This window comes from Lepisosteus platostomus, chromosome 13 (genome assembly GCF_059453375.1).
Source record: "Lepisosteus platostomus isolate fLepPlt1 chromosome 13, fLepPlt1.hap1, whole genome shotgun sequence".
Lineage (NCBI taxonomy): Eukaryota > Metazoa > Chordata > Actinopteri > Semionotiformes > Lepisosteidae > Lepisosteus > Lepisosteus platostomus.
In genome coordinates, this window is record NC_142623.1 from 3,415,640 (window position 1) to 3,439,981 (window position 24,342).

A 24,342-nucleotide genomic window follows, 5' to 3' on the forward strand; every position below is an offset into this window, starting at 1 on the left:
TTATGCTCAATTTGGGCAAATAAAGTGGATTATGTAGCAGAATTCAAATATATAAGAACACAATGTAACCTACAATTAAACTGCAGCAAATTACAAATCACCAATAACAGAGATATATACACACGTAGCACACCTTTTTGTTTTTTTATGTGAAGCACAAATAGCAGAAGTACAGTACATGGCCTAATTCTTTTCTGACAGCGACGGCCTGTTGCCAGCCGGAAGTGTAGCCCGTTTCTAAGGAAGTTGCTACGATGTGATTTCCTGCGGACCGTTTGAAATGGAGAATCCGGAGTTGGAGCGCCGCTTGACAGTGTTTCAGGTGTGCCTAACACTGTGTTGTCTTTCTGTTATTAGGTTCTTCTTATAGTCAAGGTTTCTTTCTTCTGTGTGCCTCTTCGCTTAAAAATAATTTCAGGTAATCGATAGGTTCTTTTTAAAGATTCGTGACGATGTCTCTATTAACTTTGTAGAGCCAGTATCCGAAAAAGAAATGTCACTGTCTCTCACGGTAGATGTTAAACGAGACAGAGTAAACCACATTATGTCGTCCTTTAATCGTGTCCTTTAAGCTCTGCACGTTGAAGAGAGTCAGAGCTAGACGAAATCGGCAATTCTGTTAAAAAAACCACCAGGTAATTCGGGTTTGTTTCTCTGTAACAGGCACTCATCCGCGGGTTCCTTGTCCGGCGACACTTCTCCAGTTTGCGGGGTGATTATGAAGAAATTGTCAGAGAGATAGATGGAGATTTGAGCCATCTAGAATGGCATGGGAACCTTATACCTGTCCCTGGTTTCTCATATGAGGTGGGTAAACTGTGCTTGTGCATGAATTGGTATTGCTTTTCCATAAAGATAAAATTATTCATCTCCGAAGTACCCCCATTTGATATTAAGTTTTGATATGAATAAGTCGATATGGTTTTGTGATTGTATGTGCAGACATAGTTCATAAGCTCTCTCTTCTGTTTTTTTCTTTAGCCGAGTTCATCATCACAGGCTAATTTATTTTGATTTTCTATTCGGGGTGTAGTTTTAGATCAGCTTTCATCTCCTTAAGACATTGCATGGGATTCATAACTGGTATCTCTCATTCAAGTGTGTTGCCTGAAATATAAGCATTTAGCCCTCGGACAAATATGCTCATTATGGCAATGTTTAACATGTGTGTCTTTTCTCCAGAAGTTCATCTCCATCTCAGAGTTTTTTACTCAGATATAACGGCGAACAAGCTGGGAAGACACTGTTTGAAGTTCAGTAAACTGACAGCTTTGAACTGGAATGAATATTGGCAGACCGCGGTCCCTATGCTATAAATAATGTTTCTGTTAGGCTTGATAGAATGTCACCAAACATCATTCTATAAAATTACAAACTGTTTTCCCATCCTCGAGTCAGCACTGTGGTTAGATTATTTAAAATTTTCATTTTTTTCCAATTTTGAAAGCCTTACTCCTCCCCCCTCACCTGTAGTCAAGCTGGTATTTATTTATTTCTTAGACTTATACAGCGCTTTTCTGGACACACGTCTCAAAGTGCTTTAAAGGAAATGGGGACTCTCCTCCTCCACCACCTGGACGATGCGATGGCAGTACACCTGCCACACACCAGCTATCACTGGGGAGGAGAAGGGAGTGATGAAGCCAGTTCATAGATGTTCTGGCTCCTCAGTTCTGTAAGCCCACTGTACTACAACTGGAAAGTTATCAAGGTCCTCAAGCAGGAGCAGGAGGTTGCTCTGTGTGTGTCTTGACCCAGCAGTGTTCTCCAGGTGCTGCTCCCCATGAGTCTCCTGCAGCAGTAGTTCAGACAGAGGCCTCCTCAGCCGCGGTGGCTTTCTCTCACAGAAAGGTGCCAGGCCCAGAAGCCAGGACGGTCCAGCTGCAGGCCCGCCTGGGGCGGAACCTGGCTCTGGGAGCCGCGGGAACGAGCCGGGCCCAGCGACTGAAGTGCTGCAGCCCGAGAGAGACGCGTCCGGGACGCGGGAACAGCAGGCCCCGGAGGATCCCGCTGCCCCCGCCCCCCCCGCGGAGACCTGCAGGGCAGTGGGGCAGCACAGCGAGGCGAGAGCCGGCCCGCAGGCGGACAGTACGGGCCGGCTCGCAGGCTGGGAGGACGGGAGACAGTCGGGGAGTCGGACCGACGCCACAGCCACGCGGGACAGCGTGGATCTGGACGCGGGCTCCGGCGTCCTTCGGGCAGGTAGGCGAGCTGGCTGCGCGGGGCTCGGCGCCTGAGCCAGTTTCGGGAGTGTAAGGAGCGGCCCCTGTCCCGTTCCAGAGTCGCGGGACCGGCTGCAGAGGAGGGAGATGCCCACGACCCGCGAGGGCTTGCGGCTCCGCAGGAACGACCTGGCGATGGAGCTGCTGTGGCTGCAGCAGGCGATAGCCAGTCGGAAGAAAGTGAGTCGTCCTGCAAAGGACGTGTCATGACCTTCGAAGAAAGATGTAGGGTGTGAAAAGGGGGTTAACTGATTTCTTTCTGCACGAAGACGTCTCTTGACACAAGACACTCCAGGTGCTTGAGCACCTTTAAGTTCTGGGAAGGGATGGGAGTTAACTGATAAAGAGATTCCAACTGCAAGATAGAGACCCCCTAACTAAGGAAAGATAAAACCGCCCATTCAAAGTGGCCAAGGTCTTGGGAATGTCCAAACACAGGTGACCTCCCCCCATTACCATGGTAACAATTAGCGTCAGAAACGGCTGAAGTTTGCCATTTAAACTGGAAGTTTTGTACCTATAATACTTTGATCTTTTTGTTCCTTGCATGCAATAAACTCAGTTGTTTCAACTTCATTTCGGGATCCAGAACTTATTTGTCTGTTACGACACCTTAAACGCACATTTCCTCCATTGTTGGTATAGAAGAGAAGTAAACGGATTGCTGGTGCCACATTTTACTGTACTTTTAAGTTCTGTCAAATGCTAAAAATGATAAGTATATGTGCTTTAAAGTCACTTATATTTTATTCATTTTATTTAGAATCTTTATCCAACATTTTTAGATTTTACTATATATATTTGCATTATAGATATATAATTTATGAAATTCAAATTTTCATAAATTATTCTTTTAAAAAACCTTATCTTAATGATAGACAGCCAGGCCTTTTCTTTTTAATACTACTGCTCCCTTGATTATCTCCACATTTATATTGCATTCAGTTCCATCATTGAAGACAAAAGCTAAACTAAGTTGATCTTCATTTTTTTTATTCAATTCTTTTAGTATCTGGTCCTGAAGCAGAGACTGGGAACGCCGTAACCGTGAACAATGAAGGTCACTTGTTGATCTACGGACAGACTGATTACTCGGACAGAATTCAGGAGCTTCAGTGCTGTGGAAAACTGTGGCATCAGACAGTTCAGATTTGGGGAGATGTTCCTTCTATGTGGCTTTTGTTTCCCCAGAAGGAAAGGTCATGGTTTTCAAAACCAGTGAGATGTTCAAGAGCACTTGGCTCAATTGTCTCAGGCTTCTCAGACCACCTCGTTAGATACTAGATGGGATATACTGACAGCTGACACAAAGCTGGAAACATACGCCTTTTTAAGTGACCAGTGAGTACAAAGCCTAAAAGGAAAGTAACTTAATGCAAAGCTTAATTCTGCATTTGTACCATTAGCCTTACATACCCATAGCTTTATGGGTTAAGGTTAATCTTGTGATTTAATGATGTAAGCATGTTTTGGTGAACTGGAAAATGGAAGTTGTACTGTTTTTTTTAGAGTTCTTCATGAGCAAATTTTCTGTAAATAATGTATAATTTTTTTTTCAAATCTCACTTCATGATACCCGCACTTTCACTTAATGTAAGTCATACGGCTTCATATTTTGTTGAAAATAATAAAATTGTTTATTTTTCCAGTAGATCTTAGTTGTTGTATTATTGGGTTCATAGCTGGATTATTTACAGCCTGTTCTCCCTGCTCTTAAAAACGTAATGAGGATTTGTGAACCTGTGCGTTGATATTGTCAATAATATTCCATATTTGCTTCTTAAATATGCCTTTCACTGATATCTCTATAACAGCAGGCTTGTTTTATTCTGTATCTTTACAATGTTGACAAAGCCTTTGTGTTGTGCAGATTCTGATTGAAAATAAGTTTGTTTACTGTGCTTCATGCACATAAAGAGCCAGTTGCATTCTCTGTTGCATGTTAACAAAATCCTCTACTGCATAGGGATCAGCTGCCCTTCTGGGAGGTGTTGGCTAATAGGATCCAGATCGTTTCTCATTTGCTGGCTTAATGTTCATTACGAGCAGCACAGTTTTCTTAGTCACAGCTAAATCGTCACACAGTTTCCTCATCTAGAATAGAGTTACACATAAAGGTCTTTTATAGGATTTAATTGTTCTTGAGTTTCAAGTAACCTCTTTTCAAAACACTTTTTTTAAACTCATATTTCCTTCTGGTTTATTTGCTTTTACGGCTCCTGGAGTTCAGCCATTTGTCCTGCTTGTTTTGTCCAGTGGCACATAATTGTCAGCCGCTGGCCGGGGTGAAAGAGGCGGCTTTGTGTTTTAGGAGGCCGCATTGCCACACAGAAAAATAGAGTGAGGTGTGGAGATTATCTTATTGACTTAGCCTTGAGGAGGTTGTGTGTGTGTGTGGTGTAGGTGACTCGGCCTCCAAATACTGCCTTCGCTGTGCTTGCTACCATAGCAACCAGGAAATACTCACAGCACAGCGCAGTCCTGTACTACAGACCAGGCAGGAGAGCCCAGGGAACCAGAAACCTAGAAAGGTGTTTGCTGCTAGAATTCTAATTCCTCTGTTCCGTCTTTGTTTTAGCATTCATACTTGGAAAGTAACAGCCAGATTTTGTCGGAGTGCCTGTGAAACTGCGAGGTGGGGAGCGAGGGGGGTGGGAGACGAAAATGACCTCCAACGGGACCGTGCTCCCACTGGCTAAGAACGTGGTGGTGTACAAGAACGGGGACCCGTTCTTCAACGGCAGGAAGCTGGTGGTGAACCAGAAGCAGTTCCTGACCTTCGAGTCGTTTCTGAACGAGGTGACCCACAGCATCCAGGCCCCGGCGGCCGTGAGGACCCTCTACACGCCCCGGGACGGTCATCGGGTCCGCGAGCTCCAGGACCTGCAGAACGGCAGTCAGTACGTGGCCGCGGGCTTCGAGAAGTTCAAGAGGCTGGAGTGAGTACCCCGCCGCGTTGAACAGGCTTTCTCACTTCATCTCTGGGCTGAAAACATTGTGATGGTGCTCGGCTCCAAATGCTTTTCTTAAGGAACCTGTAATCTGAGACTTCTTAGTCCAAAGTGACATCCAGGACCCTCCTGGGATATCTCCCTGAAGATGAAATATTATTAAACTTGGACCATGCTGCAGCCTAAGTAGTCACCTTGTTTTCATTATACTGATCAATTAGAATGCTTCTGATTTCTTTCCATCTTCCGGGGGTTGTAGAAGATGAAGAAAGGGAGCTGAATGAAAATGCATTAGAGAAAGTGAAGGAAAGCTTATCTAAGAGGGTTAAGGAGGAAAGAAAGGTCCGACTCCCACATGTAGTTACTATGAATTATAAAGTACGTGGAAAACCAGATATGTGACCATCTGAAAACTATAATGTTCAAGGTTATTTATTTCTAATTTTATTTAGTTTTTTTTTATTTTACCGCTGACCTTACAAATTTGACATTCAGGTATAATAAGGTACCTGTCCAGATCCTGAAGGTACAGTAAACCTCAGAGGTAAAGCTGGAAACAACTGACACACGGGAGAGCACTTGTTACTTTTTTTAATACTTTCATTATACATTTGTGTACCTGCATTGTAGCTTAATGATTAGTTGTAGGAGAGATTTTTTTAACGTGTTTCTCTTTCATTTGTAGCTATTTGAACCCAGGGTCTAAAAAGCCGGTAAAGAGAAGTGAGGAGATACAGGTAAGCGTTTTTTTTAAGGCGAAACTGAGGACGTTACTTATTAATCTCAGTGCAGTCAGTGATTGCGAAGATAAATGGCAGACTGGAATTCCCTGCATGTGGTCAATGTGCAGCCTTGAAACACATTGACCACATGCCTTGATTTGGCTGGAAGCAGTACATGTGTTGTCCATTGCTATGCCTTGATCAGCCAAGTAGAAAATTGAGTTTTTAGGTCTGTCATACTCACGTAGCACTAATGGGAGTGGTCTTTTGGTCCATTTATATTGCAAAAGAGCCATTTTCAAGGACAGCGGCCCTTAAAACAATTCATAACATACAGTGAGATTGACCCTAACAGGATGGGAATGTAGCACACAGATTTGTAAATCCGAAACGAGAAAGGAACATTCATTACAGTGATACAATGAAATCTCACAAAATACAGACGCTTGGTCATTAATTTTAGGTCAATGCTACGAACACTTGCCTGTTTCTGTCAGTATTAATAGATTAGGATTAAGGATGAAATGTTTTATGGAGTTACACTGGTAACCATGGCCGAGATCAAATTAAAACTTTGCCTCTTCTGCCAATCTTTGCACGTACACATCTGGATTTCTGTTTGCTGGTAGGATTTCTTTACTTAGATTAAGATGCCAGGAATTGTAGAGTTTAGAATTTGTGACTGACAGGTGGGGGAAAGGTTCTTGACTTGATTCGGGCCTAAGGGTATAACATTAATGGTGAAAAGAAAAAATTGTTCATCGGGATTTTTCAGACCAATAGCTTTCTATACCAAGGTACACAGCATTAGCCTTGCTGCCACCTTGTATTATTAAGACTTGAGAAAAAAACACCAAGCACAGTTCACCAAGCAAGGTCTCAGGACATTGTTGTGAGATGCTGCCGACTGAAGAATAAGTTAATTTAAGGAGAAGAGCTATAGCAAAAGAAAAGAAAGAAATTTCTGAATGTGGCCAATGTGCAGCTTTGAAATGGTTAGTGTGGGGAGAGATCTCAACAAAAGTTTTAGTTGAACAGTTTAGCTGAACCGTTTTTATGAGAAACTGCTATCCCATTATTGATAGTAATCTGTTGTAGCTGTAGTTCACCATCCTATTGAGAATCTTCTTGGGTCTGACAAAGAAGTAGCTCATGTTATTAGTTTTTCCATATGGGCAGACCGTCAGAAGTATTGTGTTTGTCTGAAAACATGCCGCAGAGAGATTTCATTTAAAACAGGCACGCATATGCTTTGGAGCGACCTTCTCCTCACAGCTCGCTGTTTGGTCACAGATTCCCGACGCTTCCATATGCTACAGACAGATGCGAAATTAATCACGGACGTTTCAACAACAGCTGCTGGAGATCAAGCTCATTTGTCTCTTGTGTCGTATTTTTGCGCAAGGCTGTCTCATTCCTTGTCTTCTCTGTCACTGCTTCTTTTATAAAGCAATGTTTGTGTGGCATGTTGCCTGAAGTAAAGATGGCTAAAAGTGACCTGGAAGATTAATATGATTGGGGACTTTGTAAGACAATGTAAAGCAGCTTATTAAATTTGAAGATGCATCAGCAACAGCTCTGTATATCAAGCCACCACACTCTCTGATTTCTGTTCCTCCAGGATTGCTCTGGGGGTCTTGGTTTGGTATTAATAAGGAGTGTCTGAATTCGGCTGCAATTCTGAGACAAACAGCTCCTCACAGGAGTCTCTGGTTCTGGTGTCACTTGGTGTCATTACGGATGGCCGCTTTTAAAGAATCAGATATTCACAACTTAATTAAACTTAGGAGTGAAACCACAAGAAGAATGGGAGCTGAGAGCACAGAAGACACTTCTTCTGACGCCTCTGCAGCCGTTAGCATGCCTGTGATTTGAACGTTAGCCCAGACTTGAAAGGATTGCAGTAGCTCCGATGATGTCTCTCACAGAGCCACCTGTGTTCCAGGTGACATTCCTGGGAGCTCTTCAGACCTCAGTTATCACACTTTGATTTCCACGCAGCCTCAAGGTGTCCTAAATTACAGCAGACACTTAATCTGGATCAGTTTCTCTGGGGAACGCCCTGCATGTTGTTAGGTTTCCTTAGTTTCAGTGTCGCGAGGCAGTTGCTTTGTTTCACACAGGAAGTTTTGGTCTGGGAGTTGGACGTTGTGGCCACCCAGGGTTGAGGTGTGTCAGTCTTGGCCACAGCAAGGAGAAACTGTTACCCGTAATGAAAGACTGCAGGCACCGAACACGCGTGACCTACCTGGCAAGAGAGAGGCGTGGCAGAGCAGCCGTGGGAAAAACTACTGGCCAGAAGTCATTGGAGAAGGTCAACGTGGCAACTGAGGGTTTGGTTACCCAGGCAACGGCCCCACGGCCGCACGGGCAGGTCCCCCTGACAGGAGAGGACAGCAGGAGGCTGGAGGGCACTGTGCTGCTGGGGCGAAGCTCACTGTGGGAGCTGCAGTGGAGATCAGCCCCAAGCAGCACAGACCGAAGAGCAGCCATTCTTTCAGGAGAACAAAACTAAGGCTGCACTGATTATTAGAGAGCTATGCATGCCCAGACTTGTTTGAGCCCATACCTACACCTCTTGTGTTTGAAATAAACACTGTGGCCCAGCTCCTTCAAGCAAAGTGGCAACATTGTTTTTAACTGTTGTGCATGTAAACAGTGCAAAGTTACAAAGGGGTTTTCTTTTCCTCTGGCAGTGTGTTTTTTAGATTTCATCACTCGTCTAACCCAGTGTTTCCCGTGTGCTATAGTGTGCTGTGCAATCAGAAGAGATCATGTTTAAAGAGAGTGGATCAGGAAGTAGCTCTGTTCAGCAATTAACTCAGTATTAAACAGTTCTGTTCTTTAAAGCCCTAGTTTCAAGTGATAAAAAATAAAATAATAATATTGTAATGAAACAAGTGAAGCCAAAGTAACTTTACAATTGCTTTGAATCTGGGACCCCTATATCTCAGCAAACATCCCTTTGCATTGAAGCTGGAAATGTTGACACTACCCAGATGTTTCTCATTTTATCTGTGATATTGTGTATTGTGTTATTGCCAGCAGTTTATCTGCTTATACCTGCGACTCGCTCCTGGCAGCCCACTGAAGCTCAGCAGGTGTGAACCTGGTCAGTACCTGGATGGGAGACCTCCTGGGCAAGCTCAGGTTGCTGCTGGAAGAGGTGTTAGTGGGGCCAGCAGGTGGCACTCACCCTGTGGTCTGTGTGGGTCCTAATGCCCCAGTATAGTGACGGGGACACTATACTGTAAAAAAGGCTCCGTCCATCAGATAAGACATAAAACCGAATTCCTGACTCTCTGTGATCATTAAAAATCGCAGGGCGTTTCTCAAAAAGAGTAGGGGTGTTACCCCTGTGACCTGGCCAAACTTGTCCCTGGCCTTTAGCAATCATAATTCCCTAATATTCCCCATCTTTGAACTGGCTTCATTATTGTCTTATCCCCCCTACTGATAGCTGATGTGTACTGCTGTCACATCACCCAGGTGGGGCTGCACATGGGTGGTGGTGGAGGGGAGTCCCCATTAGCTGTATAGCACTTTGAGTGGAGTGTCCAGAAAAGTGCTATGTAAGTGTAAGAGTATGATTATTATCTGGATTCTTTAAGACACTTCATAACAATATTGTTTTGCAATATTAATGCTGATTAGTAGCACTCTCTTTTCCTGTGTTAAAAGATCAACTCCAGTGACCAGTGCTCTAAGAGTTAAGTTGCTGTTCAGGTTCAAGTCATAGACCCGGGCAGACCTGTATTTTAACTGAAAGTAATAGACTTTATGCCACATGGCCATCCAACCTTTTCCCTGCTACTTCATCCAGAATCACAGGGCAGACAAACACACACACGCTCACATCAGGGCCAGCTTCCATTTTTAAAAGGTTTTGGTTTTTGCTTACTTAGCCTTTGCACACTTAATTCTGATAGTCTTGTGTGGCTTATCATCCTTTAGCACTCCTATTTCATGTAATCAATAAATGTGTATTGTCCTTTGGAATTTAAATGTATGCACGGACTCTGGTTGTGAGCTCCCTTTGGCTTCGATGGGGTTCACATTTCTTCTGTTGCAGGTAAGAACAGTCTACCGACTGAATGTGTCTGCAAAATGGAGAAAGACTATACACATGCCATCTGTCATACAGTAAGTGATCTGAAGGTCTGAAATACCTACACTCAAGTTAGATTTGTGTGTTTACTGCCTTGTCAATAGTGGCTGTCGAAATAATATGGAGGTTTTCCTGTTGCAATGCAGCTGTGGCTCCTGGGATGACTGACCCTGCCGTGAGTGCGTGCTTCTGCTTGTGCTTGTCTGTGTCTGTCCTCGATGGACTGCTGTCCATCCAGGGTGAATCCCACCTTGTGCCTGTTGCATGCTGGGATAGGCTCCAGCTACCCCACAATCCTGTATTGGATTACACAGTTTGAAAACGGATGGATTGTGTTTCCTTAGGAGCCCGTCAACAGAGAAACCGAGGTAAGCTAATAGTCTGCTGTTTTTTTCCCCTTCACAGTGTGTTTCGAAACGGGGATCTCCTGTGCCCCCCATTCCGGCTAATCATTCCCAAGAACATGCTTCAGGACTGGGGGAGTATCCTCACCATGCTTACAGAACGAGCCAACCTGAGAACTGGCGCAGTGCGGAGGTCAGGGCGAGGGGCCGGGCGGAGAATGGGAATATGGGTAGCGGTTCCAAAAATAAACCCGACTCCGAGAGAAGTGAGATGGGTCCGTGAAAAGTTATCAGAATAAGATAATGGTGTTCAACACTTTCAAACCAAGAAATTGAATACTGATAAGAAAACAAATCTCCAAACGGGGATTGGGGCGCTATACTGGAAAAAAGGTGCCGTCCTTCAGATAAGACGTAAATCTGAGGCCCTGACTCTTTGGGGTTATTACAACTCCCAGGGCGTTTCTTGGAAAAAGAAGGGGAAAAAAGTAGGGATGTTACCCCAATATTCCGGCCACAGTTTGCCCTGGCCTTTACTAGTCATGGCCTCCTAATAATCCTCATCTCTGAACTGGCTTCATTAATCTGCTCTCCTCCCCACTGAGAGCTGGTGTGTGGGGAGCGTTCTGGCGCACTATGGCTGCCGTCGCATCATCCAGGTGGGGCTGCACACTGGTGGTGGTGGAGGGGATCCCCATTACCTGTAAAGCGCTCTGAGTGGAGTGTCCAGAAAAGTGCTAGATAAGTGTAAGGATTTAAATGCCAGCTTTTGATTTTCCTAACACTGTGAGATCTGGGCAGCAGGTGGCGGTGTTCACCAGGTTTTGACTGCTGATCTTGCGTTTTGAACTGCCCTGCTTGGCTGTGGCCCTGTATCCCCCTGCAGACTGTGCACGCTGGAGGGGGACGCTGTGTCCAGTGGCGAAGAGCTGGAGAACGGACAGTACTATGTCGCTGTAGGAAGTGAGAAGTTCAAGAAACTTCCGTATGTGGAGCTCCTGGTGCCCAAGGCTCCATTGCACAACCTCAGGTAGGGAGGACACAGCATAACGAGCTCTATACTGGGGAATATGAAAATTAAGATTCTGCATTTGTAGTAGAAATTCCAAGAAAGGGAGATTTCAAGAAAATAGCAAAGTCTGCTCCTTATCTTGACATGCAAGGAAACTTAATTCGCTCTGCTCTGAATGCCCCTCAGAGATTTCAAATCAGCGATTGTGCAATTCACCGTAGCACTGAATCAAAGTCCTGTGCCGGGTTAAATGGAAGTACTCCAATTCACCCCGCAATACTGCACTGTTTCTTGCTTTTTTTGGTCCCAAGAAATAATGTGCATGGGCCCACAGTTCTATGAAATGGGGTTGAATAAGAAAGTGTCAGGGTAAGCTGACTTCAAGTAGGAGAATTGCCTTGCCTTTCAGATAAACGTGCGCTAGCAGAGAGTAAGTGCTGTAGAGGAGGCTAATTGTGTAACAAAACAGTGAGTTACCCTTTCTCTAATGTGTCAGGCTGTTTTTATGGATCTTTTTCCATTATTCTATCTTAGAAGCCATCCAGGAAGGAGATTCTTAACAAAGAAACAGGAGGTAGGCCATCTTTTGTAGAACTTTACATGTTGTAAAAATCTATTATTTTTGCATTGATCTTGAAGTGCATTAATGAACCCTGAAGACTTTAAAGAAGAGACTAAATTCAATTCAGAATTGGTTTAAAGGTTCTGTTTAAGGCACAGTGAGTACAAGCGTGTTTGTGCAATCAGGATGTTCTGGTGTGTTGAGGGCTGTGCTACTCAAGTCCCACTGTTCGTTCTGCCAGTACAGGAAACCAGTTAGTGTCCCACAGGATGGGTACAGTGACCCTGGCCTGCTGGAATCACCTGGAGAGGTAAAGCCCATTCTCGTGCCTTCTGCGGCCCTGCTCAGCGCCCAGGGCCGCCCTGGTCACTCTCCTTCTGCGTGTTGCAGTCGGACGGCCGGCGAGTGAGGTCGACGGGGGATGAGAGTAACGGGAATGCGGTGGCGCACCGGGCCGTGCGCAGGAAGCCCAGGAAGAACGCCAAGGAAGAAGACTCCATCTTCTATGCCAAACCAGTCAGGGTCAGGAAGAAGAGAACTGACCAACCCAAACCCCCTCCTCTGAGGAAGGAAGAAGGCGAGTACCTGTTAATGAGCAAAACAGCCGCTGCACACCCGCAGAGTCTCCGGTGTGGATGGATGCTACTGTGTCCTTTCGGTTGTTTGCGATAAATACTACAGTGTAAGTTTACAACATACACTTGGCTAAACAATCTGTCAATAGACTGTTTCATTTTTCTGTAATGTATTTCTTGGCCTTTCTTGCTGGAGGGAAGAGAAAGCAAAGCCATGACTCTAAAACGTGCTCGAGTTAAGTTTTACGTCTTCCAAGACGCTCGTGACGAGAGGGGCGACTCACAGAGCACGATGACGGGTGTGTTGCAGGGGAGGAGGGGGTCTTTAAAGGAAGCCGCGTGAGGCGGGAGGTGCAAGACGCAGCAGAGGTGGCGGAAGACGAGAACACCGCCGTGGAGCTCCCTGTCGACCAGGTACCGCAAGCTACTGCGCCTCCGCCAACATCCACACGGCCCTCCTCGTCGACAGGCAGGACGTACCAGCGCTGACTCGCATGCCAATCAGAGAAATAAGAGAGGGACATTAAAAACGAATGCTCACGTTGTGTTCTGTAAGAAATGCAACAGGTGAACCCTGCCAAGAACTACGTGACACTTAGCTGTTTAGAGAAGCTGACCATTTGTTTCTGAGGTTTTTAAAAGGATAAGAGGCGATTGGAAAGTTGCTTGTTATAGAGCCGACTTCCATGTACTACAGGTTTGCTGTAAACTGCAGGCTGGAATTCTTATATGAGCTCTTTTAGCTTCAATTTCAATTTTTAACACCACAGTAGCTCAGTTGTTGTAATTTTACTACCACATGGATGAAACACCTCAGCTGTGGCAGCAGTGTGTAATAGTGGTTGGGGCTGGACTAGCTGGAAGGCTGCGAGCTCATATTGCAGCTGCTGTACCTTTGAGCTTGGTGCTAACTCAGAAAACTCCCAACATGCTTAGCTGTAAATGGGAAGAAACATAAGCTGCTTCGATGAGAAACGTCAGCCAAATTAATAGCCTTAAAAATATAATGGCACTTTGGTGCTCAGATTGATGAGACCAAATATTGAAGGCATGCTACTTCGAAAGACTTAAGAAAACAGCCTGCAAGTCTAATCTAATCTCTATTTTCATTCTGTATTTGTCAGAGAGTAGCAGAGACGGTTGAAGATGAAGTAATAAATGAAAATGATCACCAACAAAATCGGGTAAGGTGTAGATAAAATCTTGAGAAGTCTCAAATCATCACTGTGTTTAACTTTACTAACTAAGGTACTTCTTTTCCTTTGGTTAAGGAGATGACCCCTTGGGAAAACAAAGCTGATTCTGTTGCAGAAAATCGTAACTCACAAGATTTAAGCGATGGACAACACACTGGCAGAGCAAGCTACGTGTCTACCCACAGACAAGAGGCTTGAAAAGACCCCCAGCCCCCTGCACACTGCGGAACCTGAAAAGCCTTAATAATACTCTGTGGTGCAACACAAGCAATGCAATCTGTGCCTTTTTAAAAGGAAAAGAACCATTTAGGACTCGGCCTTCATTACAAACTGCTGTATTTTTTTACATTTTATATCAGAAAGTAATAAGAAATTAAATATGATATAGAACTGTAAGGACCTTTCGAGAGTAATGTGGCTGCTATTATCAACTTCATCTTGTAATAGAGAAACCATGAACATTAGATCTTGATTTATAATAGCATTACTTTTGTTTTAATGTACAATGTTTGAATAATGCCTATACATTTTAATTTGCCTCCCTGCATGACTAGATTAATTCTGTAGTTCTGATTATGGATATGTGACCATTTTTGTATCTATATTTTGTTTAATGCAAGTCAACATAATGTATATCATTAACAATTGGAAGTATTTCCTGTTATAATGGTGTAAGTCATAGCATAAAATAATATGATGAAGTATATATATGCTTTTAATATCACAATTTTCTTCATCATTTTATTGTATGAATTTTCTTTACCTCTTTATTTTTTTCATGAGCTGCATTTAAAACCAGTCTTACAAAAAGTGTCCAAATTTTATTTTTAAATTGTTAAAATTCACCACTTATTGAGATTTAGTCTCCCAAAATATGCAACACACATTTTGGTCAGTTGTTTCTACATCACAGTTGAGTAATACTACTCTCTACCCACTATTCAGCCTGGGTGATAACAAAACCAGAACAAAACATTCTGACACAATGGCTCATATTTGTACAGAGCAAAAAAAACACAGTTCAATATTTATACAATGAAAAGAATGGATAAAGAAAACCTTTAAAGCTGTGTTGATAAATGATGTGAAAAAGGCATTAAACATTTCTGTTGTTGTAACAAATAGTCTTCCTTCACTTGGAATTTCCTGAGCAGCAAGAAGTGACTCCTTTGTCAAACTTGTTCAAGTAGCAGTTTTTCCTTTTTTTTATGGTATCTGGGTTTGACGCTATACAAGTGGAGAAACTCCACGTCCACATTCAGATCCTCCAGTGCAAGAAAGCAGGACCACACAAAGGCTGGATTGATAAGTTATTATACAGAACCACCTGGTGGATGATAGCCCCTCAATTCCATATGCAACATTTCAGATTCTTGATCCCATTGGTGTATTATCGATCCATATTATCCTCTTTCTTCCAGACGGCCTGTGATCTATTTTAAGTCTGGTCATTCTGGGTCATCTCACCCACAGAACTCGCCACGCATAACGTAACGCCAATCATAGTGAGAAACATTCCGAAGACAGCTCCTGCCAAAGAAACAGAGTGCAGTTTTCAAGAACCCTCCAAACAGCAGAATCTGGTACAGGCTATCATCCTGCTTGTTTTCAACCTGCTGTGAAAGTGAAAATTTGTCTCTTTAAACTTGGCCCACACCACCTAGTCCTGGCCCACCCATGGACAAGAACAGGAGACTATTACTCTTTTGACAACCAGCAAGATAGCACCTGATAGGACACTTAGCATCAAATGGAGAAGTGATGCGTCTCTCACAGATATTACTGCATGTAGTATGAGACAGGAGTTTTAACAAGAGCCTAGTCAGCTAATTTCCACACCTTAAAACTAGCAGTACTGACATTTAACTTCCTTAGCAAGGAGGAAATCATATTTAATTTCAAGACGTCCACATCCTAAAGCTAAACTCATTCAATCGAGAGGTATTGTTACCTGGCAATAATACCTTTTATTCCATTCATTCGTAACGTGGTTTTCCTACATACTGTATACTTCCAAGTTATCCACCGTCCAAGAAAGAGCCACCACCAAAACCAAAGTAGTAATTGAACGTTTTCAGATTAGAATTAATCTGGATGGCATGTTAAGATTTTTATTAACAGGGGTGTTTTCTAGATCTTTGGAATACGATTCTCATAAATCCCCTTCCGATGTAAGAAAAAAACATCTTTGGTGTTAAAAACAAGCAAAAGGCAATGACTCACGTTTTCCTCCCAACTCTTCACCTAGGAACCTTCCTGTAAGTAGTGTGAACAGGAAGGTGAGAGAGTTGGTTACAGGCACAGCTAGTGACAAATCTGTTGAAAGAGAACAACCGTGGTGACTTAGAGGGTGAAAATGAACAAACCGACAGGACCAGGTAAAATACAGTTGGGCGTAGGGAAAACTTAATGAATGAAAACATGGGCTATTATAAAAATATTAACTAAACCACACAAAGCAACATCTTCACTAACTTTTGTGCCTTTGTGGATTTAAAATGACTTGTTGGGTTACTGGAATGTGTTAAATACTCAGATCATACTCACCTGTGGTGGCAAGTGTACAATAATACACTACTGATCCACTTTGATTTAAGAGGAAGGGCACCAAATACTGAAAAAGAAACAGCAAATTAGGAATGGAAAATAAAATCTAAAAGAAAGCAATACGTGTCAGGTTGAAAAAAATGCATAGTTTACCAATTACACTTAACTGAATTAGTCCCTGCAACGCCTGTAGCTATAACACAACAGGACTTGTTGTTTTTAACAGTTAAACTGAAGAGTGATGTCAGCTTCACAAGGTGCTCAGGGCTGGACAAAGCCACGCGTCCACGCTGGCAGAGGGCTCACCTGGACGTTGAGGAACAGAAACTTAATTTCGGCTACGACCTGCCGGACAATGTTGCACTCCTTAACTCTTTCTATGCCCTCAGTACCCTTTTTCAGGAAAGGGTTGGTGCCTCCCCACAGCACAGACACAACACACAGGCACAGCACTTCCGCTGTAAGAAGAAAGGCCAAAACATGGACAGTAATTGTACTGGTTAATAAAAAAAACTATTGTTCGTACGTGTTCACGTTTCTATGGGAAGCGGGTGAAGTGAGCGGGTCTTTGTCATGAATCCCAGGACCATATAAAATAATATTTCAGTTCTGGACATTTTATTTGCACAAATAATGTCGTTTTCACAATAGTTTATTTACCAGTATGACAACACTATGCCTCTGTCACGGTATCAGCCATGTACTATAATTCGGGTTATAACATCGAACATTTAAAACCCGAACTAATGCATCCTACACCACCTTCTGATAAAATTATTAAATGTACTAAAATTACAACATGATTATTGTTAGGAAATGAAAACGGCTCACCTAAAGATACCATAGCAACTCGCCACACCAAAAAAAAAACCTGGCAACGTCACGTGACTCTTTTTTTTTTCAACTTTGACCCAGGAAGTAGTTCTTTCCTTTTAGCCGGGTGTGTAGTGTAGTGGCGCACGCTGTTGTTTAAGGCCTTACTAGCCTGCTGTTTCATTCTCATTATTTCAAACAAATAATCAGCAGAAGGGATCAGATTTACAATCCGATACTAAAAAGAGCTAAGATGGTGAGTCCAGTCGGATATCTGCTGTTTTGGGCGTTAATCGGTATCTAAACTGCGTTAGTCAAGACCAGAGGGTGGCCAAGCCGAAACTATGGAGGCGGATTTTCAATTCATGACGATGTGCTTCAGCCTGTTATTGGATATTCTTGATATTTTAAAGAAGTTATAAAGTGGAATTAAAATCCCGTTCATAATGTAAAATTGTCAGATCCTTGCTGTGTGCCAGTTGAAGTGTCGTTCGTTTTAAGGAGTGGAAAGTTTACTGGATTCATTCAACTAGTAGCGCTTCCACTGGATTATTTTTGCCTTGTCTCACACATTGTTTTAGTTGATTTGGTAAAACCCGTTAACCTTTCCAAGATGACAACCCGTTATGATAGGAAAAACGATGGGGAATTAACTGACCTCCGGGCAGACGTCAAGAGCGTTCGCGGTGAACTGTGATCGTGAGTCTTATTTCCCTCTCACGGTTTTGCCCTTCTTGTTTTTCTTCAGAAACCCATTCTTCTGCAGGGCCATGAACGGTCCATCACACAGATCAAGTACAACCGAGAAGGAGACCTCCTCTTCTCCGTGGCTAAAGACACAGTACGAGTTTCCTTGAGTTTTTTTTTTCTTTTACCTTTGGTGTCTGTCGTCGCTCATTGGGGAGAAGTCTGTAATTTTACCTTAATGCAAGTTTTTTCTTATCTTGCCTGCCTGACTCGATCATTTTCCCCCTGATTTCCCCGTCTTAATTGCACTAAATTGCGTCTTAATTTCGACGGCTTGCAGAGAGACGCTTTTGCCGTGGTGTTTACGGTTGTGTTCTGCGGTGTTGTGCCCAGGTGGTGAACGTGTGGTACTCGGTGAACGGAGAGAGGCTGGGCACCTACAATGGGCACACTGGAGCCGTGTGGTGTGTGGACGTGGACTGTATCCTTTTGCAAAGAAGTTTCAATCTTTTGTTGTTTCAGACTTGCATCCGTCAAGAAAAACCGCAATGAATTGTTTCCCAGTAGTAGAGTCCCCTGGGGTTTTCTTACTCGTCTAAAAGCAACACTGGGACTGACGCAGGTCCTTTCCTTCTGGCGGCGGTAGTTGTAGTCTTTGCATCGAGACGTGCTGGTTATATTTGAAACCGAGGTTCTGGCGTCTGACGAGACTCCACACCGTGGATCTTGTTGTGGACAGTGAATTTAAAAGTAGTAAAAGAAGGCACTTTGTTTTTTTACACAGCGATCTGTTGCAGCAGTTGGAAGCACGTCTGATTGTGCTGGGAACATGTGTGCTTCAGTTACTGGTGATGCTCCTTACTGTCTTGAATCCTCTCTGTTGCAAGTCGTTTTTCTGCCCGGGAGCGAAGCTGACCACTCGGCAGTTTTTCAAGGGGCTGTGTGGAGGGTCAGTGGGTACGTGGAGATGCCCTGTGCTGGGGAGACATCTGTGCCTGTTCTCCTTGTCACTTTGTTTTAAGCCTTAACCAGAGGACACAGGGGACACAAAAAATGTGTTGACGGGCTCTGCAGACAACAGCTGCCGTCTGTGGGACTGCGAGACAGGTGTGTACTTTTCCCTTGAATTCAGTTTCGATCTAATTTCAGGGTTTTTTTTTTTTGCATTGCGGTAATGCTTGTGCTGTAGATCTGTCTCCCAGTCCTGGGTCTTGATAGTTTGTGCTGAGTATATTGGCTGGGCCCTGCTTTTTCTCATTGCTTTCAGGGTCTCTCTGCTACTGGTCCTGCAGTGGCTGATGGGTCACTGTGCATGAATCCCACCTGTTGTAGAAGGTCAGGTACAGCATCACTGGCCATCATCACAAGCTGTTACAGGTCTCTGCTGCCTCACTCTGTGGTTCCTGCTCCGGTTTATTGACATTGAAGTGTTTGTCTGTGCAGGTAAACAGCTGGCTTTTCTGAAGACTAGCTCGGCGGTGAGGACCTGTGGCTTCGACTTTAGCGGGAACATCATCATGTTCTCCACAGACAAGCAGATGGGTTATCAGTGTTACCTCAACTTCTTTGATCTCCGAGACCCATCTCAGATCGGTAAGCCACCAGCAGTTTCTTTCCGATGGCCGAAAACTGCACTTTTTTGTTTTTAGCACTATAACGGCGTGCTGATGGACCGTTGTTCTTATCTTGCCCACAGCAGGTGACCTGGTCCTGTAGGTGCGAATCTCTAATAATTGTGCAGTGCAATGAAAAACATATAACTTCTCTGTAGCATTGCACGTACAGCACTTTGGCGCTGCAAAATCCAACATGCCTCTCTGCATAAGCGTCAAGGGTTTGCTGTGTCACAGATCAGACCGCTCAGTTGGAGCGCAGTTCCCTGCACACATTTCTGCATGCCTACCGGCTCAACTGCGGTTCTCTGTGCTTATCCGAAGCTCACGGGCAGTGTTGCTTTCTCTCCTCAGAGGACAACACCCCGTACGTGTCGGTTCCGTGCAGCGAGTCAAAGATCACCAGCGCAGTGTGGGGTCCCCTGGGCGAGTTCGTCATCGCTGGGCACGAGAATGGAGAAATTAACCAGTTCAGTGCCAAGGTGCGTAGCCTTCCGACCTCCCAGAATGGGATTAAAAGTTGATTTCACTTGGCGTGTAACTCATTATGGACTGGGTGAATGAGTCAAAAAATGTATAAATCTAGCTAGTTTGACAAAATGTTGACAAAGTCACCAGCAAAAGGCATCGGTCTCTGAATGTCCTGTATATATCATACATGTGCTCCCATGATCTGTACAGAGGTGCTAATTTTCTTCCCCGGTTTCTACGTATGGTGGTGGAATGTGAAAACTCTTTTTGCAGTCTTAAGGATTTTTAATCGGGCTCCAGCTCACAATCCCAGAAGGCTGGATGCTCCCATTTTCCTTAAGAAAAGTACAGTCTTCCAGGATTGTCACTCCACAGGAGCTCTGAATGACCGAGGAACCCCTTGCCTCTGCGTCTTTGTGTCAGGGCTGGTATTATTAAACATCCCAGTAGAGGCATTAAACATCAAGAGATCAGTTATGGATTTCCTGCTTTGTGGAATAATACCCATATTCTGTTCAGGATGATGTCAGGCAAGTGCTCTTCTTTCTCCTGTCCCCCCCGCAGTCAGGAGAGGTGCTGAAGAATGTGAAGGAGCACACCAAGCAGATCAACGACATCCAGACGTCCATGGATCTCACCATGGTCATCACCGCTTCGAAGGACAACTCGGCCAAGGTTGTAGGGGCCTGCTTGACTCGGAGGGGGGTGGGGAAAATTCACTCGGAGAGTCAAGGGAAAGGATGTATTTGATTTCGGTCTGTTTTCTGCGTTTTGGTGCTTCAGTGTTTTAACAAGGGCCAGTCGGCACAGCTCTTGGCTAAAGCCCAGCGGCAGACAACATACATTCTGATGCCAAGTACTTGCTTTTTTCAGTCTGGGACACTTCATTCTCCTCTCTCACAACTACCGGTACAAGCCTGAGATAGTGGGAAGAGTATTGCTTGCAGTGCTTGTTTTTACAGTGCAATCAGGCCCGTCAGTTCCTGGTGACAGACGTTTGTATCCCCTGAATTTCTCACTGCTTCTGCGGTGCAAGTTCAGAGATTCATTCGTCGGCGTTCCGTTTCTTGCTCTTGCAGTTGTTTGATTCAACGTCGCTGGATCACATCAAAACCTTCAAGACAGAGAGACCGGTGAACTCCGCCGCCATTTCCCCCATCATGGACCATGTAAGAGATCTTCATGTTAAACACCATCTTTCAGTCACACCACAGCACTTTTTTGTTTTGCGGAAGTTTCTCTGGATCTCGCGCTTACATTGGTCTTGGATAAGTTACTCTTCCCACCCCTGGCTGGTAAATGAACGCTCCCTGGCATTAGACTTGTCTTGGAACCTTGATCGTTTTAAACCTGTAGGCAGATCTGTTTTTTTTACACGTTACAGTCGAGTTCTCCTCAAGAAATTCATCCCAGCCTATAGCGCTGGGATCTGCCCAGTGTCTCATCGTCCTGTTTTAGTCAGGGGTGTATGCTCATGTTGCCTATCGTGAATACAATGAAGAACAGGTAATAGCAGTGAGTCTCTGTCCTTTCCTGATGTGGTCTGGAACCAGAGCAGGCCGTTTTCTCAATTCCTCTTGCATCCTTCATGGGAATCGCTGCCGGGAACATCGGATAACGTTTGGAGTCCCGCTGCCAGGCGGTCTAACAGGCTTGTTTCGGGGAAGCGTGTCGTGCTCGGCTGTGTGTGCGCAGTATAAGGTTCACGCTTGTCACAGCCCGGTGTCCTGCATGCAGGCGGCCTGGGCTGATGCCTGAGCGGCCCTCGTTTTCGGTGACGTGGTGCGTTTCTGTGACGGCTGCACACGGAGCCGATTGTCAGATGTTAATTGAGAATCTGGGCAGCATGGTGGTGCACTGGTTAGATAGATCACTTTATTGGCCAAATACAGTTTCTCATATTAGGAATTTCTTTTCGCATACCCCAACTTGCTCTCCGTAAGACACACAGACAGGGAGAGAAGCTTGGGGTCAGAGCGCACGGTCAGCCCCTGGAGCAGTTGGGGGTTAAGGGTCTTGCTCAGGGGCCCAGAGGTGTGGGATTCCTCTGTCGGCCGCGGGATACGAACCGGCAACCTTCCAGCCACAGGCGCAGATCCACGGTGCTCTGGCCCTGGGCTCGATTCCGTCTGAAATGACATGATTGTCAGCATTCAAGCATGGCTCTTGGTGTGTCTGTCCTCAGGTGGTGATGGGAGGAGGGCAGGAAGCCATGGAAGTCACAACCACCTCCACCAGGATTGGCAAGTTCGAAGCCAGGTGAGCCCAGAAGGCCAACCTGCATCTGGACAACTGCAGAGGGAAACGCCTTTAAGAGCGTCTAACCGAGTTCCATTCTGCCTTTCAAAGTGAATGTCGGCGGATAGGGTTGGAATGCTGGGTTGGCCATGCTGTTTTCATCTTCTCTGTGTGCCTTGAGTCTTGGCTAAAGTGGTGTCTGCGGGCCACTAATCTATAGTCAGTGATGTGTTTGGGTCATGCTGGTCAGTAATGATGACCAGAATGTCTCGCAGCAGCATGCAGCGGACCGAGCACCTTTGGACTTGAGTAGACATTAATCGGATAGGCTGATTCTGGAGCCACAGTGACCAGCCTGGCTCCAGTAAGACAGCCACGCTGCTTTTCCGGATGGGCAGAATGAACCTTGCAGAGTGTCAAAACATGGATGTCTCTGACCTCTTTAAAGCTACTATAGCCAGCATGCTTTAATACCTTTTTTCAGCCAAAATTAGATGCCATTAGAGCACGTTTTAGTATTGGAACAAGAACGATTTTGAAATTCGACCTGAGAAGGCAAGGTTTCGGTTCGTGCTGTTCATGTGTTTTCTGGAGGTTGGACAGGCCAGTGATTGTCATGTTCCAATGCTTATGGAGACCCTCTGCCAGATCCTGTGAGATTTCTCTCCCTGTGTCCCTCTCCCAGGTTTTTCCACGCGGCTTTTGAAGAGGAGTTCGGCAGAGTGAAGGGACACTTCGGCCCCATCAACTGTGTGGCGTTCCATCCGGATGGAAAGAGGTGAGGCTTTTAACCTCTGCGCAGGGGTTCGAGTACAGCAGGCAGAACAATGGTGACATCACAAGGTGACCTGCGGTGTCTCCGAGGAGTATCGCTGCTGCCGTGAGGTTTGCTCGTGAGATGTAGGGATTGTCAAACCCACATCTGCCACGTAAGCAAGTACTCCGCTGTGAAGGGGCTGGGCTTTGCAGAAAAACACGGCAAAGAGACAGTCTGACTCTGTAGCTACAACACACTCAAGTCCTAAAACAGACTGAAGCCTGTGATCACAAGGTCCAGAAAATGAACCCCAAACCCCGCCTCTGGCTCCCCCTGGTGGGCAGGGCACGGCTGGATTTTAGCCCAGGGAGAGTCTTGAGTCGGTAACCTTACAGTGTGATGGACAGTGACACAAATAGGACAGAAGACAAAATAACGTGGTTGCGCAACGTAATACATAGACAGTCGGAATGATGACAATGCAATACTGTAAATGCTGGTGTCGATCTGGAATGCCAAAGCACAGGTGGGTCTATGCATGCGGGCGTGTGGGTACCTATGTGAGGGTGTGTGCACATGTGATGCCTGACCTCACAAGGGCTGGAGATGAAGACACTAGTTAATTCTTACAGAAGCTCTTAAATAGAGGATTCTGTTCCTCGTAGCCTGGAAAGACAATGCAGGTTTTGTCGTCGTCTCTGGCACAAATATGCCCTGAAATTGTTCCTCTGCTGGTCTCTTCACAGCTACAGCAGTGGTGGTGAAGATGGTTACGTCAGGATCCATTACTTCGACCCCCAGTACTTTGAGTATGAGTTTGAGGTTTAGTGCAGCCATGTGGAAGGCTGATTCCTCTCTGTTAACTCAACGTGAAAAGCAGTGCATTCTCAATAATGCATCCAGCAGTGACAGAAACTATTCTCCATGGCTCATTCAGATTCAGTATGGCGTTCAATACTATGCCCCTTTGGACTAGATTGCGTTCGGGGGAAAATCATGCCTTGTTCAGAATGGAAGCAGAAGGGGTTAAATTAAGCTTCTGTTAATGTTCATTAATAAACTGAATTTCAGTTGCATTTTGCCTTCTTGTATTATCATGTCATGCTGGTAGGACAACAGGCTTGTTTCTGGTTTTGGACACATTTGTCATACGAAATTCTACATGTAGCTCATTTCTGAATGGAATGCACTTGATGCTTTTTCTTATGTGGCTGGTTGCAAGTTGTTTTTTTTATTCATGGGCTGGTCTAGATTCAGCAACACGGCAGCGGAATATCTGCTGTTTTGTGATTTCTGAGCTGTCGGTGTAGGAGATGGGTGATGAGAAAAGTACTGTCTTTTCTCTTTGGGGATTCAGAAAGGGGAGATGAGCTGAGAGGGAGATGTATCACAATGTGTAGGATAACGCTCATATAAAAAGAGCAATGCTGGAATCCCAGGTATATGAGCATTTAGAAAGTTGCTTGCCTTGCAGCGTAAGGTAATCAAAGTAAACATCTTTGCTGATTGCCCTAGTTTTCCGCG

The 24,342-nt window shown here is 44.8% G+C and overlaps 4 protein-coding genes across 6 annotated transcripts; 3 read left to right on the plus strand and 1 right to left on the minus strand.

The window, feature by feature from the left end:
* The first annotated feature begins 16 nt into the window (after positions 1-16).
* Positions 17-3,873, plus strand: iqcc (IQ motif containing C). Of its 2 annotated transcripts, XM_088602603.1 has the most exons (5): positions 24-322; positions 664-807; positions 1,848-2,202; positions 2,281-2,402; positions 3,232-3,422. In XM_088602603.1, the coding sequence occupies exons 1-5, from the start codon at positions 281-283 to the stop codon at positions 3,265-3,267; spliced, it is 699 nt and encodes a 232-aa protein (XP_088458729.1). In that variant the 5' UTR covers positions 24-280; the 3' UTR covers positions 3,268-3,422. The 2 variants fall into 2 exon arrangements, with proteins under 2 accessions (XP_088458728.1, XP_088458729.1); XM_088602602.1 differs by lacking the exon at positions 2,281-2,402 and having other exon boundaries at positions 17-322; positions 3,232-3,873.
* On the plus strand, positions 3,423-14,814 carry dcdc2b (doublecortin domain containing 2B). Of its 2 annotated transcripts, XM_088602599.1 has the most exons (12): positions 3,423-3,563; positions 4,801-5,161; positions 5,859-5,910; positions 9,968-10,038; positions 10,409-10,540; positions 11,234-11,377; positions 11,894-11,933; positions 12,163-12,231; positions 12,312-12,498; positions 12,807-12,910; positions 13,621-13,680; positions 13,768-14,814. In XM_088602599.1, exons 2-12 carry the CDS (start codon positions 4,887-4,889, stop codon positions 13,888-13,890), a joined length of 1,257 nt encoding a protein of 418 aa, XP_088458725.1. In that variant the 5' UTR covers positions 3,423-3,563; positions 4,801-4,886; the 3' UTR covers positions 13,891-14,814. The 2 variants fall into 2 exon arrangements, with proteins under 2 accessions (XP_088458725.1, XP_088458726.1); XM_088602600.1 differs by lacking the exon at positions 3,423-3,563 and having other exon boundaries at positions 4,253-5,161; positions 13,771-14,814.
* On the minus strand, positions 14,494-17,189 carry tmem234 (transmembrane protein 234). Its single transcript, XM_088602607.1, has 5 exons — positions 17,071-17,189; positions 16,546-16,697; positions 16,240-16,306; positions 15,916-16,008; positions 14,494-15,222 (listed from the first exon to the last, which is right to left on the minus strand). Exons 1-5 carry the CDS (start codon positions 17,081-17,083, stop codon positions 15,131-15,133), a joined length of 417 nt encoding a protein of 138 aa, XP_088458733.1. The 5' UTR covers positions 17,084-17,189; the 3' UTR covers positions 14,494-15,130.
* Positions 17,157-23,894, plus strand: eif3i (eukaryotic translation initiation factor 3, subunit I). The gene is made up of 11 exons (XM_088602601.1): positions 17,157-17,308; positions 17,801-17,893; positions 18,133-18,220; positions 18,781-18,846; positions 19,183-19,332; positions 19,707-19,834; positions 20,388-20,498; positions 20,903-20,992; positions 22,009-22,082; positions 22,747-22,839; positions 23,565-23,894. Exons 1-11 carry the CDS (start codon positions 17,306-17,308, stop codon positions 23,644-23,646), a joined length of 978 nt encoding a protein of 325 aa, XP_088458727.1. The 5' UTR covers positions 17,157-17,305; the 3' UTR covers positions 23,647-23,894.
* Positions 23,895-24,342: the final 448 nt, after the last annotated feature.

Excerpts from the sequence above, each read along its gene's own strand:
- dcdc2b (XM_088602599.1), top strand. The coding sequence starts at position 4,887 with ATGACCTCCAACGGGACCGTGCTCCCACTGGCTAAGAACGTGGTGGTG. Across the intron at positions 12,499-12,806 it reads TCCTCTGAGGAAGGAAGAAG|GGGAGGAGGGGGTCTTTAAA; the intron begins GCGAGTACCTGT and ends GGTGTGTTGCAG. Across the intron at positions 13,681-13,767 it reads ATGATCACCAACAAAATCGG|GAGATGACCCCTTGGGAAAA; the intron begins GTAAGGTGTAGA and ends CCTTTGGTTAAG.
- tmem234 (XM_088602607.1), bottom strand. Across the intron at positions 16,009-16,239 it reads TTGTACACTTGCCACCACAG|ATTTGTCACTAGCTGTGCCT; the intron begins GTGAGTATGATC and ends CTCTTTCAACAG. Across the intron at positions 15,223-15,915 it reads TGAAGAGTTGGGAGGAAAAC|GAGCTGTCTTCGGAATGTTT; the intron begins GTGAGTCATTGC and ends TTTCTTTGGCAG.
- iqcc (XM_088602602.1), top strand. The coding sequence starts at position 281 with ATGGAGAATCCGGAGTTGGAGCGCCGCTTGACAGTGTTTCAG. Across the intron at positions 323-663 it reads GCCGCTTGACAGTGTTTCAG|GCACTCATCCGCGGGTTCCT; the intron begins GTGTGCCTAACA and ends TCTCTGTAACAG. Across the intron at positions 2,203-3,231 it reads CTCCGGCGTCCTTCGGGCAG|TATCTGGTCCTGAAGCAGAG; the intron begins GTAGGCGAGCTG and ends CAATTCTTTTAG.
- eif3i (XM_088602601.1), top strand. Across the intron at positions 19,333-19,706 it reads CCGAGACCCATCTCAGATCG|AGGACAACACCCCGTACGTG; the intron begins GTAAGCCACCAG and ends TTCTCTCCTCAG. Across the intron at positions 22,840-23,564 it reads TTCCATCCGGATGGAAAGAG|CTACAGCAGTGGTGGTGAAG; the intron begins GTGAGGCTTTTA and ends GTCTCTTCACAG.